Here is a 17219-nt window from a genome sequence, read left to right as displayed (position 1 = left end):
TCCTGTAGAGTTCCAACAAATCTTTCAAATGGACTTTTTTTTGCAAGGGGACATCATCTACGACAGTGAAACCAATCTCTTGGCAGATTGGCACAGATAAAACTCACTTCATTCATGGCAGCACAGTCTCAGTCCTCGGACAATGCTCCAGTTAATCACGCTCCATTCAAGTTCTCTGCATTTTTCTATAACCCGCTCCCCGAACCCACAACGGCCCCAACCGGCAGAACAGAAACAGTTTGCGAAGGAATGTGCTGTATTTTGGAAACATAACTTATGGAACAACAGAAGGAAAGAAAGAGAAAGTCGTGCAGAAGAAAGAAACTGCTCGTTTGGTCAGGAAATCTACAACAGAAATGTTTAACATTCTGCTATGGGAGCTGCAAAAGTATGTGAAACCTTTCAATTTAACACAGAAATGTTTAATGGTGTGAGATCTTGGTTTTTAAAATGCCTGGCAGGAAGTACAGACTTGTAAGTGGATATGCAGCCTCAAATTTTTGTTGCATATTTTAAGAGGGGCCTTGACATGTCACGAGTTTTTTGCTGGCTATTCTGGGCTTTGCTTAGTCAGGATTTGGTGAATGAACCACCAGTGCAGCTGCCAACAGCATTATCTACATTTCAAATTTCTGGCAGCTTATTTGATATTTCATCTGCTACTCAAATGTGTCTTGCAGAGATAAGGGCTCACACTCTGTGGGGAACTGCAGAGGGGAATCTACGTGTAGACTCTCACCTCCAAAAAGGAAATAATTTTCAAATGGAACAGTCTGTAATTTTAGGATTGAGTGGATTTGGTAAATGTTAGCCCCAATGCCCTTTGTGCAGAATTACTAAAAATTGATGAAAAGGTCTCAGATCTTTGAAGTATCCCTAGTTCGCCGATGTTTCTTGTACCAGGGCAAGACCTATGTAGCTCATTTCTAATACTCTAAAGTCAACACTCAAGTTTATCAGTTAATTTCTAAGATTTCAGGACTGCAGCACTCCACTCTGAAAGTGTTCGACATATATATGTATACATACACACACACACATATATATATAAAATATATATATATAGACATATACAGGTATAACGTCCCAAATCCGGCAACCTCAGGACTGAGGCCATGCCGGTTTTCATATTTTTCCGGATTTCGGAGAAGAAAATCCGATGTCCCGAATCTGGCAACCTTGGGGCCGAGGCCGTTCCAGTTTTCATATTTTTCTGGATTTTGGGTCGGACATTAAAACAGCGTGAGTCAGGTCGGGCCGGGTCGAGGGAGCGCGCGAGTTAGGTCGGGTCGGGTCACATGTGGGTCGGGGTCGAGGGTCAATCGGAAAGGTTTGGTCCGATCACACGCCAGACTACTCAATCTGAAATGCTCTTTTGTAAAAAATGTCCGGTTTTCGAAAATTCTGGTTTTCGGAATTCCAGATTCGGGACATCATACCTGTACATGTCCCATTATGTAGTGTTTTTATTCTTTTATGAAAAATTAAGACGAAAATCATGCAGATCCATTTCCCTATCATATCATCTGTAGCATAGTGATTCACTGGTGCCACTTCAGACCATCTTACCTTTCTTCTTGGATGGGGAATCAGTTTTACTGATTGGCTTGATCTGATTGCCAATATGGTTTGACTCCCTATTTTCTGGCACCAATGGAGCCTTTGCTGTTGAGAGTTCAAAGTGTTCTGAACTGGGTGTAAAATTGTCCACAGACTGAGATGTAATCCCTCCTACTGCTAATGGCTCGGGTTTCACTAGTGGCGGGGGAGTCGATGAACTGCCATGAGAGTTTACGAAAGACGCACTCTCAATCACCCTGAAGTGAGTGTTTCCTGATGGAGTGATATTTACCCTGTTAAGTTCTTCCATTTTCTGATGGGTAATGAGCTGGGGAAAAAAGATTCAGGATGATTAACATTCGTTACACTTAATTATCCATACCAAGCATTACCAAAATTGTTTTGTGTCTAATAAACTACATAACAGGTAGCTTTAATAAGAGGGCTTTCACTACTCCCAGGATTGCTGGGTATTGATGCACGAAAAAACACTCGCAGAGTTAGGCAGGCTATGAAGAGAGCGAGAAAAACAAGAGAAAAGGGAGAAATATAAGAGAGAAAATAAAGGGAGAGTAAAAGAGGGAAAAGGAAGAGAAAATAGTGCCACCTGACTGACGAAGCTTGCCACAGTTAACCATGTTAATGTTATGACCGAAAAACACGGCTCACAACTGAAAATATCATACCGTGTTATTTTAACATCTTAAGTTTTAAAAAATGATGTAAAAAATATATCACTTGTGTATAATCTAATCAAATATCTTCTTGCTGGATCGCAGCTCTAATAAATTGGGACAATCCATTTATCAAAACATTAAAATTCTCAATGGGGTGAAGAAGCAGAGATATTACAGGTACAGATATAGATCTTTAAAAGCAGGATTGTAGGTGGGGAAAAGACCCATAGATGTGCAAATGGGATTCTGGGCTCTATATACACAAGAGCATTAAATACAGAAGCAAGGGGTGATGAATCTGTAGAAGATATTGGTTAGACCACAGTACTTGTGTAGTTTTGGACATCCATTGTAGAAAGGATATTGGAGCTCTAAAGAAGTACAATGTAAATTTACTAGGGTGGTGGCAGGGGTAAGAGGATATAGTTAAAATAAGAAATTTAAAATGCTATATTCACTCAAGCAGAGAATGTTAAAGGGATGTCTAATAGAAGTGCACAACATTTTGAAAGGGTTTGAGCAGGTAAATAGTGAAAGAATTGTTCCAGAGTCTGTAAACTAAAAATAAGGGGGCACAAACTAAAAGCAAAAGGGAAAGGGGGAGGGGATTGTCAGAATGTTTCCACACGGGGGTTATTAGAATTTAGAATGCATTAATGGAAGACTGTTGAAGCAAGACATTTAAAAGGACATTAGAGAATCATTTGAAAAGGAAAAACATTAAAGGGTATGGGGAATGAGCAAGGAAATAAGATAGAATAGACAGCGCCAATGTAGAGCTAGCACTGGAATAGGCATGATGGGACAAATAGCCTCCTTTTGCACTAAAATTTATATGACCCTATGACAGTGAATATTGTACACAGACTAACTTCAATGCCCATCTCTAACAGTGTCTCGGTAGTACCACCACTGACCAAACAGATCTAGTAGCACAAATCTGGGCCTTTATGAGACTCTGTGGAACATCAGCAGCAGCAGAATTGTACTCCACCACAATCTAACCTTATGGCCCAGCAAATCCCTCACTCCCCCATCATCATAAAGCCAAATGACCAGTCCTGGTTCAATGAGGAGTGTCAAAGAGCATGTCAGAAACAGCACCAAGCATACTTGAGAATGAGCTGCCAACCTGGTGAAGCTACAACACATGACAACATGCATGCTAGACAGCACAAGCAGCAAGCTATGAGCAGAGCAAAGCGAGCCCACAACCAACGGATCAGATCAAAGCTCTGCAGCCCTGCCACATCTAGTTGCGAATGGTGAGAAACAATTAAACAACTAACAGGAGGAGGCGGCTTCACGAACATCCATAGCTTCAATGGTGGTAGATCCCAACATGTGAGCACAAAAGACGAGGCTGCAGCGTTCACAATCACCTTCAGCCAGAAGTGCCGTGTGGATGATCCATATCGGCCTCCTCCTGAGGTCCCCACCATCACAAATGCCAGTCTTCAGCCAATTTGATTAACTCACCAGAATATTAAGAAATGGCTGAATGCACTGGATACAGCAAAGGCTATGGGCCCCGACAATATCCTGGCTGTAGTATTAAAGCCTTGTACTCCACAACTAGTCACGCATCTAGCTAAGCTGTTAGAGTACAGCTATAACAGAAGCATCTACCAGACAACGGGGAAAATTTTCCATGTATGCCCTGTCCACAAAATGCAGGTCAGATTCAACCTGGCCAACTACTGCCCAATTAGCCGACACTCAATCATCACCAAACTGATGCAAGGAGTCGTCTGCAATGCTACCAAGCGGCACTTACTTACCAATAACCTGCTCACCGATGCTCAGTTTGAGTTCCGCCAGACCAGAGTGAGTCAAATGACCTTTTCTCATTCCATACTTTGAGGTTTTCACAATTACATAATTTTTAACATTTTTCCAGATACCTTGGGAGATTGAGGTAGCTCGCCCCAAGCCCAGTGCATTTCGCTATTTATTCTTTTCTTCCCTCTTTCTGATGGCTTGCTGACCAATTCTGAATCACTGTTAGGAGTAGGAGGGCGAGATCTTGATGCACTGTAAAAATAATTGAGTAAATCGTCAATGGAAATAAAAATCAGGAGAGATGTAAAATGGGCTGCCGACTCGCTATCACCCATTGTAAACTATTGCCCAAAGTTTAAATCGACCCCAATGTATTTTAGTATGGGTAGATGGAAGATTCAACTTCTAACCTTTTTAAAATATATTTTGCCTCTTTTTAACGAGCCCAACCCAGAATTCTCTGTAACTTGCATCTATTAATACAATTAAATACTTGCACAAATATAATACTGGCACACTTTATTAGTGTTAAACGAATACTGACAGTTACTATGTGAACAGCTGATTTTCCACAATTCCTTATACTTCACTGGGATAGAACTGTAATAGTACCCATATAAAAATGTATTACAATTCAAAAATATATATATATCTACACTCTATTATCTGTTAGAAATTAGTCATTATTATTTAGATGAAAATACAGCAGAGGTGGCAAACGGAGTCATTAACCTGCTCTTTAAATGTATAATTATGTACATGGATTAGAAAACAGATACATGTGATAAAGATAACCCTTAACAAACTCATACCAATAGTAATGAATGAGTGGGGGGATTGATAAATGTTCTCCATCTTCAATCTAATTAGTACCAGAGCAGCAGAAATACATGTGCAGAAAATGTGCTTATTCTAATTCACTCTATAAACTGTATCTTAATTCATGCAGCAAATTCTGTTCTTATTCTATTTTTGCCTTATATATTGGGTTGAGATTATTGGTTATTATAAACACAGAAGAATATAATTCATAGGAACAGAAAAAGATCATTTGGCAAAACGCACCTACTCTTAGATAGACAACCCCCAACCTAGTCTTTTCATCAAATCCCTTCTCTCCAGATGAAACATAGAAAATAGGTGCAGGAGTAGGCCATTCGGCCCTTCGAGCCTGCACCACCATCCAATAAGATCATGGCTGATCATTCACCTCAGTACCCCTTTCCTGCTTTCTCTCCACCCTTAATCCCTTTAGCCATAAGGGCCACATTTAACTCCCTCTTGAATATAGCCAATGAACTGGCATCAACAACTCTCTGCGGCAGGGAATTCCACTGGTTAACATAAGAACATAAGAACATAAGAATTAGGAACGGGAGTAGGCCATCTAGCCCCTCGAGCCTGCTCCGCCATTCAATAAGATCATGGCTGATCTGGTCGTGGACTCAGCTCCACTTACCCGCCCTCTCCTCGTAACCCTTAATTCCCTTATTGCTTAAAAATCTATCTATCTTTGACTTGAAAACATTCAATGAGCTAGCCTCAACTGCTTCCTTGGGCAGAGAATTCCACAGATTCACAACCCTCTGGGAGAAGAAATTCTTTCTCAACTCGGTTTTAAATTGGCTCCTCCGTATTTTGAGGCTGTGCCCCCTAGTCCTAGTCTCCCCCACCAATGGAAACAACCTCTCTGCCTCTATCTTGTCTATCCCTTTCATGATTTTAAATGTTTCTGTAAGATCACCCCTCATCCTTCTGAACTCCAAGGAGTAAAGACCCAGTCTACTCAATCTATCATCATAAGGTAACCCCCTCATTTCTCGAATCAACCTAGTGAATTGTCTCTGTACCCCTTCCAAAGCTAGTATATCCTTCCTTAAGTAAGGTGACCAAAACTGCACGCAGTACTCCAGGTGCGGCCTTAACAATACCTTATACAGTTGCAGCAACACCTCCCTGCTTTTGTACTCCATCCCTTTCGCAATGAAGGCCAACATTCCATTTGCCTTCCTGATTACCTGCTGCACCTGCAAACTAACCTTTTGGGATTCATGCACAAGGACCAAAAAGAGTTTCATGCACAAGGACCCCCAGGTCCCTCTGCACCACAGCATGTTGTAATTTCTCCCCATTCAAATAATATTCCCTTTTACTGTTTTTTTTTCCCCAAGGTGGATGACCTCACACTTTCTGACATTGTATTCCATCTGCCAAACCTTAGCCCATTCGCTTAACCTATCTAAATCTCTTTGCAGCCTCTCTGAGTCCTCTACACAACCCGCTTTCCCACTAATCTTAGTGTCATCTGCAAATTTTGTTGCACTACACTCTGTCCCCTCCTCTAGGTCATCTATGTATATTGTAAACAGTTGTGGTCCCAGCACTGATCCCTGTGGCACCCACTAACCACTGATTTCCAACCGGAAAAGGACCCATTTATCCCGACTCTCTGCTTTCTGTTCGCCAGCCAATTCTCTATCCATGCTAATACATTTCCTCTGACTCTGCGTACCTTTATCTTCTGCAGTAACCTTTTGTGTGGCACCTTATCGAATGCCTTTTGGAAATCTAAATACACCACATCCATCGGTACACCTCTATCCACCATGCTCGTTATATCCTCAAAGAATTCCAGTAAGTTAGTTAAACATGATTTCCCTTTCATGAATCCATGCTGCGTCTGCTTGATTGCACTATTCCTATCCAGATGTCCCGCTATTTCTTCCTTAATGATAGTTTCAAGCATTTTCCCCACTACAGATGTTAAACTAACCGGCCTATAGTTACCTGCCTTTTGCCTGCCCCCTTTTTTAAACAGAGGCGTTACATTAGCTGCTCTCCAATCCGCTGGTACCTCCCCAGAGTCCAGAGAATTTTGGTAGATTATAACAAATGCATCTGCTATAACTTCCGCCATCTCTTTTAATACCCTGGGATGCATTTCATCAGGACCAGGGGACTTGTCTACCTTCAGTCCCATTAGTCTGTCCAGCACTACCTCCCTAGTGATAGTGATCATCTCAAGGTCCTCCCTTCCCACATTCCTATGACCAGCAATTTTTGGCATGGTTTTTGTGTCTTCTACTGTGAAGACGGAAGCAAAATAATTGTTTAAGGTCTCAGCCATTTCCACATTTCCCATGATTAAATCCCCCTTTTCATCTTCTAAGGGACCAACATTTACTTTAGTCACTCTTTTCCGTTTTATATATCTGTAAAAGCTTTTACTATCTGTTTTTATGTGTTGCGCAAGTTTACCTTCGTAATCTATCTTCCCTTTCTTTATTGCTTTTTTAGTCATTCTTTGCTGTTGCTTAAAATCTTCCCAATCCTCTAGTTTCCCACTAACCTTGGCCACCTTATACGCATTGGTCTTTGATTTGATACTTTCCTTTATTTCCTTGGTTATCCACGGCTGGTTATCTCTTCTCTTGCCGCCCTTCTTTTTCACTGGAATATATTTTTGTTGCGCATTATGAAAGAGCTCCTTAAAAGTCCTCCACTGTTCCTCAATTGTGCCACCGTTTAGTCCTTGTTTCCAGTCTACTTTAGCCAACTCTGCCCTCATCCCACTGTAGTCCCCTTTGTTTAAGCATAGTACGCTCATTTCTGACACAACTTCCTCATCCTCAATCTGTATTACAAATTCAACCATATTGTGATCACTCATTCCGAGAGGATCTTTTACGAGGAGATCGTTTATTTTTCCTGTCTCGTTACACAGGACCAGATCCAAAATCGCTTGCTCCCTTGTAGGCTCTGTTACATACTGTTCTAAGAAACAATCCCGTATGCATTCTATGAATTCCTCCTCCAGGCTACCCCCTGCGATTTGATTTGACCAATCGATATGTAGGTTAAAATCCCCCATAACTACTGCCGTTCCTTTTTCACATGCCTCCATTATTCCCTTGATTATTGCCCGCCCCACCATGAAGTTATTATTTGGGGGCCTATAAACGACGCCGACCAGTGACTTTTTCCCCTTACTATCTCTAATCTCCACCCACAATGATTCAACATTTTGTTCATTGGAGCCAATATCATCCCTCACAACTGCCTTGATATCATCCCTTATTAACAGAGCTACCCCACCTCCCTTCCCTTCCTGCCTATCTGCCTTAACAACTCTCTGAGTGAAGAAGTTTCTCCTCATCTCAGTCCTAAATGGCTTACCCCCTTATCTTTAGACTGTGTCCCCTGGTTCTGGACTTCCCCAACATCGGGAACATTCTTCCTGCATCTAACCTGTCCAGTTCCGTCAGAATTTTATATGTTTATATGAGATCCCCTCTCATCCTTCTAAACTTCAGTGAATACCGGCCCAATCGATCCAGTCTCTCCTCATACGTCAGTCCAGCCATCCCGGGAATCAGTCTGGTGAACCTTCGCTGCACTCCCTCAATAGCAAAAACATCCTTCCTCAGATTAGGAGACCAAAACTGAACACAATATTCCAGGTGAGGCCCCACTAAGGCCCTGTACAACTGCAGTAAGACCTCCCTGCTCCTATACTCAAATCCCCTAGCAATGAAGGCCAACATACCATTTGCCTTCTTCACCGCCTGCTGTACCTGCATGCCAACTTTCAATGACTGATGAATCATGACACCCAGGTCTCATTGCACCGCCCCTTTTCCTAATCTGTCGCCATTCACATAATATTCTGCCTTCGTGTTTTTGCCCCCAAAGTGAATAACCTCACATTTATCCACATTATACTGCATCTGCCATGCATTTGCCCACTCACCTAATCTGTCCAAGTCACCCTGCAGCCTCTTAGCGTCCTCCTCACAGCTCACACCGCCACTCTGTTTAATGTCATCTGCAAACTTGGAGATATTATACTCAATTCCTTCATCTAAATCATTCATGTATATTGTAAATAGCTGGGGTCCCAGCACTGAGCCCTGCGGTACTCCATTAGTCACTGCCTGCCATTCTGAAAAGGACCCGTTTATCCCGACTCTCTGCTTCCTGTCTGCCAACCAGTTCTCTATCCACGTCGGTACATTACCCCCAATACCATACGCTTTAATTTTGCACACCAACCTCTTGTGTGAGACCTTGTCAAAAGCCTTTTGAAAGTCCAAATACACCACATCCACTGGTTCTCCCTTGTCCACTTTACTAGTTACATCCTCAAGAAACATAATTAGTCGTCTCAAATATTTATTAAACAAATTATTTTACATTTATCCACACTGAACGAATCTGCCATCCATTAATGGTGATGATAAGATTGGGTCATGTCCCTCAACAGTTGGAACTATGAAATAATGGGCCTGAAATCGCACTCCTCACGGGCGGGTACAAGCTGCACATATGCCCGTGAGGTCCCCACAAGTTCCGGGGTTAGGTATGCAACGCGCATGCACCTAAACCCGGAAATTGTGATCTGTCAAGAAATCTCGACAGATCTACCGCTAACAAAACTAAAGAGCCTCAGCGGGTGGAGAGTTTGCTCAACTCCTGCCCAGTGAATGTCCTTCAAATTTTTATGACTGAAAAAAACAGGCGTAAGGCCTGCTTTTATCAGCGTAAGACTTTTAAAGTGCAGAAAAATGCATTTTTTAAAAATTATTTAGACACTTAAAATCCTGTTAAATAATGTAAGTTTATTTTTATACCCTTTAAAATATGCAAATTTATTTTTCAAAAATTTAATTTTGTTTTAAATAATTAATTAAATTCCATTTTTATTTATTTGAAATATGTGATGGTTTTTGTGTTTTGGGGGTATTCCCATTCATACTTATGATGGTTCCGTACATATGTAATCACCATAAGTATGAATGGGGATCCCCCAACTCTGTTAGGTTGGGCCAGCCCACGTGATCCCAGTGATACGCATGAAACCTATATGCTCCTGGGATACGTGTGCCCCTACGAAGGCATTCGTGTAGAGGGCCAGGACCACAAGCCTCCGAACCTCTGGGGCCACCAGGTACTTTTGTAGAAATTTTTGCGGTCGGAGGCATTTGCCTCTGACCACAAATTCTGGGCAAGTGTAGGTTTTATTATTGTATCACACATGGTATAAAGATGATGGCTGGGATGAAATGATTGCTGGAATTTGCAAAATAATTGAATTCCTGCCTTCAATTCCTGTATTTAATCCAAACCTTCGGTGGAAATGCTGCAAATCAGATTTGAGGTAGTATTACCTCATCAATTATTAGATTTAATAAATAATCTGGCATCACTCTTGCTTTATGTTCACCCATATCTGCAATACATTAGATCTTAAATCTAAAGTCTTGGTGTAATAAAATTGTTGAACCTTTTATTTCCCAGTTGGTTTATTAAGAATACTGTCAGAGCATAATTAAGATATTCCCTAGGTATCAAGTTGCCAAACATCAAGCTATGAAACAAAATTTCCTATCACTTCAGGTTTGCGAAATAAATCGGTTGTTTAGCTTCATGCTCACTAAATATTTCTAATATGTAAATCTCTTTCTGAAACAGCTAATGACATGAAATGTTCTGGAAAGCATCACCATAACTATGGTGCAAGCGTGGTGTTACGTGTTTTCTTTTAGGAAACTTGCGCATAATTGACTTCTGTTGGTTTTATGCTGAAATATTGCAACGAGAATTTCCTTGATTGTTGGCAAACAAAGTCTGTAAAAGCCATTTGCTACTCATTTACGTAGCTCCAATGCAAAAGACCAACACATGCGAATTTCCTGGATTGTTGTGCTGCCAAGATTCGGGTGCTGACAGGTCCAAGTCACTCGATATCAGCATAACTGAGATGCGAGCAATTTTCTTTGATTTTTTTTTCTTCGATTTTTCTCACTTAGACCTGCACTAAACTTAACCGAAGTGCAGTTAGTCTCAGAGCACTTGAAATTTTCAGGCCCACATCTCCCACGCATTCCGAATGAATAAACAATTGAAATGACCTTCCAATGAGCATACTGCTGTTCTCCATAATAATGGTAGAGGATGTGTAGCAGAGGCAAGAGGCCCCGAGAGTGAGGCACCGTGGTATAAGGCAGCAGCCCACTCACTAATAACCCTATTGGTGATAGTACACCAATCCACACATTCGGAGCACATGAAGTCTAATGGCTTCGGGTCAAACATGGGCAAGGAACCTCCTGTTGTCTATCCTCCTCCTTCTGCTGATGAATTAGTACTCCTCCATGTTGAGCACTTTGTCGGAACACTGAGGATAGCAGAATATAGACTGTAAGAGGCAAGGCTGAAGCGTTCACAACCATCTTCAGCCAGAAGTGCCAAGTGGATGATCCTTCTCCGAGGTCCTCACCATCACAGATGCCAGTCTTCGGCTAATTTGATTCACTCACCAGGATATGGAGCAATGGCTGTGCACTGGACACAGTAAAGGCTAAGGGCCCTGACAATATCCTGGCTGTAGTGCTGAAGTCCTGTGCTCCAGAATTATATGCACCTTTAGCCTAGCTGTTCCAGTACAGCTACAACGTTAGCATCTACCTGACAACGTGGAAAATTTTCCATGCATGTCCTTGTCCACAAAAAGCAAGACCATTTCAACCCAGGCAATTACCACCCAATTAGTCTACACTCAATCATTAGCAAAGTGGTGGAAAGACTCATCTGCAGTGCTAACAAGCAATGCCTACTCACCAACAGCCCATGTTATTATACCACAGAGTACTGCGTACAGTTCTGGTCGCCATATTATAAAAAGATTATACAGGCACTGGAGAGAGTGCAGAGTGGATTTAACAAGGATGATACCAGAAATGCGAGGGTATACACGTCACGAAAGGATGAACAGGCTGGATCACTTTTTTATTGAAAAAAGGCTTAGGGGTGACCTAATAGAGGTCTTTAAAATGATGAAAGATTTTGATAGAGTGGATACAGAGAGAATGTTTCCACTTGTGGAAAAGAGCATAACTAGAGGCCATCAATATAAGGCAGTCGCCAAGAAATCCAATAGGAAATTCAGAAGAAACTTCTTTACCAAAAGAATGGTGAGAATGTGGAACTCACTACTGTCATGTTTGTAACTACAATGTAACACCACTGTATTACTGTATACACTCAACGTAGATGCACACCTTGACCACAGGGGGTGAACTTGTGGGAGGCACTCCTTACCTGATCACATAGGTATATAAAGGGTGGTCCCACGCAGGGTCACCACTTCTGGAGTCCTGTAATAAAGAGTTAAGGTCACAGAGTGTCCTTGTCCCTGGAATGTACCTCGTGTGGTTTCATGCTGTAGAATAAGGACTTTACAGTGGCGACGAGAAACGGGAATTCACGACCCATGAGAATGGCCACCGGTAGCACAGAGGAACGGTACTGTGTTGGAGAAGACTGGGACAATTTTGTCGAGAGGCTTCAGCAAAGCTTTGTAACTAAAGACTGGCTGGGGGGTGCAGCGGCCGACAAGCGACGGGCTCATCTCCTGACCAGCTGCGGGCCAAAGACTTATGCGCTCATGAAGGACTTACTGGCACCCGAAAAGCTGTCGGACAAAACCTTTGAAGAGCTCAGCAAACTAATCGGGGAGCACCTCAAACCAGCGAGCAGCACACACATGGCTCGACACAGATTCTACACCCACCGACGTCGTGAAGGACAGAGCGTACCGGACTTTGTAGCGGAGCTCCGGCATTTGGCCAGCCTCTGTAAGTTCACAGATGCCTGCAGGGGGGAGATGCTAAGGGACTTCTTCATCGAGGGTATCGGTCATGCAGGAATTTTTCGCAAGTTAATTGAGACCAAGGACTTGACCTTGGAAGCGGCAGTGTTGTTAGCTCAAACTTTCATGGCGGGGGAGGAAGAGACTAAAATGATTTACGCGAGCAATTCTGCCTCTGGATCAGGAAGTCAACATTATAAATGCTACTCGAGCCCCGCAGGCAGGCAGGGGCAGTCCGACATTTACCAGGCAGCAATAGATCCCAGAGCAGGATCTCAACAGAGACAATGGCAGGCTGAACGGCTGTTCATGCCATCACAGTGGACAATGCAGCCCGGGATGGGGCCATTGACACCCACTAATAGGGTACTTAAGAGCAGTCAAAGGGACAGTCAGCACGGAATTCCTGGCCATAGTCCCTTTGTCCCCAACAATGGAAACTTTAACTCATGCTGGAGGTGTGAGGGAAAATACTCAGCCAGATCTTGCAGATTCCAACATTTTGTCTGCAGAAACTGCAATCTCAGTGGCCATTTAGCTCGAATGTGTAGAAAACCTGCAACCAGACAGATATATGAGACAGAGGGACCAGAAGAGGGTTCTGTGAGGCAGGATGACTTTTGGGGCAAATCAATGGACGCCGAGGTTCAGCGGGTCCATGCGGCGAATATTCATACACCAAAACGGCACCAATGATGATGAGGGTTTTGTTGAACAGCATCCCAGTACGCATAGAGCTGGACACTGGGGCCAGCCAGTCACTCATGGGCGTTCAGCAATTCGAGAAGCTATGGTCACTCAAAGCCAGTAGACCCAAATTAGAACGTATTGAGACACAATTACGGACTTACACCAAGGAAATCATTCCAGTGCTAGGCAGTGCAATGATGGCTGTCACAATGGGCTAGTGAATTGGCTGCCACTCTGGATTGTCCCGGGCAATGGTCCCGCTGTGTTGGGGAGGAGCTGGTTAGCCGAGATGAACTGGAAATGGGGGGATGTTCACACAATGTCCTCAGTGGAGCGAAGTTCATGCTCACAAGTCCTACAACAATTCGAGTCACTATTTCAACCAGGCAACGGGACTTTCAAAGGCACTAAAGTAAGGATACACATCATCCCGGACGCCAGGCCACTGCACCACAAAGCCAGAGCGGTGCCGTATGTGATGCGGGAAAAAAAAATCGAGAGCGAATTGGACCAGTTGTTGCAAGAGGGCATCATCTCGTCTGTTGAATTCAGCGACTGGGCGAGCCCCATCGTTCCCATTCTAAAAGCGGATGGCTCTGTCAGGATATGTGGCTACTACAAGGCCACCATCAATCGGGTGTCCTTACAAGACCAATACCCGCTCCCAAGAGTGGAGGATCTTTTCGCCACGCTGGCAGGCGGCAAGCTGTTCACCAAGTTGGACCTCACTTCAGCCTATATGACGCAGGAACTGGCCGACGAATCCAAACTACTGACCACCATCACCACGCACAAGGGACTGTTTGCGTAGAACAGGTGCCCATTTGACATTCAATCAGCGGCTGCAATTTTTCAACGTAACATGGAAAGCCTGCTTAAATCCATTCCTGGAACGATCGTATTCCAGGACGACAACCTCATCACGGGTCGAGATACCGAGGAACACCTCCACAACCTGGAGGAGGTGCTAGGCCGACTGGACCGGGTAGGCCTGCGACTCGAAGTCTAAATGCATGTTTTTAGCTCCTGAGGTTGAGTTTCTGGGCAGGAGGGTTGCTGCAGATGGGATTCGGTCCACCGAATCCAAAACGGAGGCGATTCAACGAGTACCCAGGTCCTGCAACACATCAGAACTGTGTTCATTCCTGGAACTGTTGAACTATTTCGGGAACTTTCTGCCGAACTTAAGCACGTTGTTGGAGCTGCCTGCGTAATGGTTGCGATTGGTTTGGGGGGGACTGTCAGGAACGGGCTTTTGATCGGGCGCGAAACCTACTTTGTTCAAATAAATTGTTGACCCTGTATGACCCCTGTAAACGTTTAGTTCTGACTTGTGATGCATCGTCCTATGGGGTTGGGTGCATGTTGCAGCAGGGTAATGCTGAGGGTCAGCTACAACCTGTGGCTTATGCCTCCAGGTCGCTCTATCAAGCAGAACGGGGATATGGCATGGTCGAGAAGGAAGCGCTTGCATGTGTCTATGGTGTAAAAAAAATGCATCAGTACCTCTTCGGTAGGAAGTTTGAATTAGAGACGGACCACAAGCCACTCACATCCCTGTTGTCAGACAGCAAGGCTGTCAATGCCAACGCATCAGCTCGCATACAGCGGTGGGCCCTCACGCTAGCTGCTTATGACGACTCCATCCGGCACCGGCCCGGCACTGAAAACTGCGTTGACGTACTCAGCAGGCTCCCACTGGCCACCACCGAGGGGGCAGCTGAGCAAAGTGCTGAGATGGTCATGGCTGTCGATGCCTTAGACAGTGCAGGCTCCCCCATCACAGCCTGCCAGATCAAAATCTGGACAAACAGAGATCCCCTCCTATCCTTGATTAAGAAATGTGTCCTGACTGGGGATTGGGTGCCCGCGCACAGAGCATGCCCTGAGGAGGTCAGACTGTTCCACAGGCGGATGGATGAGCTCTCCATCCAAGCCGACTGCCTACTATGGGGCAGCCGGGTGGTCATGCCCCAGAAGGGCAGGGAGGCATTCATCAGGGAACTCCCAGGCATTGTGATGATGAAGGCCATTGCCCGGTCACATGTTTGGTGGCCTGGAATTGATTCAGACCTGGAACACTGTGTTCGCAGGTGCACGATCTGTGCCCAGCTGGGTAATGCCCCCAGGGAGGCCCCGCTCACCCCGTGGCCCTAGCCCACCAAGCCATGGTCACGCATTCATGTTGACTACGCGGGCCCGTTCATGGGTAAGATGTTCCTCATTATAGTAGATGCGTACTCGAAATGGATCGAGTGCATCATCCTGAATTCATGCACGACATCCACCACCGTGGAAAGCCTACGTGCGATCTTTGCAACCCATGGCTTGCCGGACATTCTGGTTAGTGACAGTGGCCCATGTTTCACGAGCTATGAATTCCGGGAGTTTATGTCGGGCAATGGCATCAATCACGTCAGGACTGCGCCGTTCAAGCCGGCCTCCAATGGTCAGGCGGAACGGGCAGTCCAAATCATTAAGCAAGGTATGCTCAGGGTTCAAGGACCCTCCCTACAATGCCGCCTATCGCGCCTCCTGCTGAACTATAGATCCCGCCCGCACTCACTCACGGGGGTCCCGCCCGCAGAGCTACTCATGAAACAGACACTCAAAACTCGGTTGTCCCTCATCCACCCAGTCCTGACCGACATAGTTGAGGGCAAGCGCAAAACGAGTACCATGATCGAAATTCAAGGGGGAGATGTATAGAAAGAAATGATACTGTATTCGTCCTCAATCACGCCATGGGGCCCAAATGGCTTGAGGGTACTGTAATTGGCAAAGAGGGGAACAGGATCATCGTGGTAAAACTCAACAATGGCCAGATATGCCATAAACATCTGAACCATGTAAAAAAAAAAAGGTTCAGCATGAACACGGAGGAACCTGAAGAAGACCATGAGATGGAGCCCACACTATCGCCAGCGAACGTGCAACAAGAGCAATCAGAAGAATGCACAGTCCCTGAGGTCAGCCCGGACAGGCCGGAATCACCACAGGTGACAGACACTCACATCAGCGTCCAACCACCAGAGCCCCAACTGCGGCGCTCCACGAGGGAGCGTAGACTGAACCTATGATCCCAGTAAGACTTTGGGGGGGGGGGAAGGTGATGTCATGTTTGTAACTACAATGTAACACCACTGTATTACTGTATACACTCAATGTAGATGCACACCTTGACCACAGAGGGTGAACTTGTGGGACACACTCCTTACCTGATCACATAGGTATATAAAGGGAGGTCCCACATAGGGTCATCACTTCTGGAGTCCTGTAATAAAGAGTTAAGGTCACAGAGTGACCTTGTCCCTGGAATGTGCCTGGTGTGGTTTCATGCTGTAGAGTAAGGACTTTACAACTACCACAGGGAGTGTTGAAGCGAATAGTATAGCTGCATTTAAGGGGAGGCTAGACAAGAATGTGAGGGAGAAGAGAATAGAGGGTATGCTGATAAATTTAAATGAGGAAAGACAGGAGGAGGCTCGAGTGGAGCATAAACACGGGCATGGATCGGTTGGGCCGAATGGCCTGTTTCTGTGTTGTATATCCTATGTAATCCTGTGCGAAACCTGCTCGCCGATGCTCAATTTGTGTTCTGCCAGGACCACTCAACTCCAGACCTCGGGCTCAATTTTCCCCGGTGATTTGCGTCGTATTTTTGGCACGCGCCGCTTTTTTTGGCCTAAATTTTAAAATCCAAGTTTCCCCAAAGATTGTGCGCCAGCGTAACTCAAGTAGTTATGATTTCAAGTAGTTATGGCCAACTTACAATTCTCCTAGGATGGAGTATGTGACCACTCCCAGAAAACCTTCTGGGCACTTAAGGAAAAGCAGGGCACATCAAAATATAGCCCAGA

The 17219-nt window shown here is 44.5% G+C and overlaps 1 protein-coding gene across 4 annotated transcripts in view; it reads right to left on the bottom strand.

Annotated features, from left to right (window-relative positions):
• lpin1a (lipin 1a) overlaps positions 1–17219 on the bottom strand; it is a 127603-nt gene that overhangs the window by 48339 nt on the left and 62045 nt on the right. For all 4 annotated transcript variants that reach the window (XM_070885007.1, XM_070885009.1, XM_070885010.1 and 1 more), the window contains 2 exons: positions 4142–4271; positions 1570–1888 (listed from right to left, as the gene is read on the bottom strand). In XM_070885007.1, coding sequence (XP_070741108.1) covers positions 1570–1888; positions 4142–4271 — 449 coding nt within the window. The remainder of the gene's footprint in view (positions 1–1569; positions 1889–4141; positions 4272–17219) is intronic.

The sequence above is a fragment of the Pristiophorus japonicus genome, chromosome 7 (assembly GCF_044704955.1).
Source record: "Pristiophorus japonicus isolate sPriJap1 chromosome 7, sPriJap1.hap1, whole genome shotgun sequence".
NCBI lineage: Eukaryota > Metazoa > Chordata > Chondrichthyes > Pristiophoridae > Pristiophorus > Pristiophorus japonicus.
Note: the sequence above shows the minus strand (reverse complement) of the source record. Positions and strands in the feature narration are given on the sequence as shown.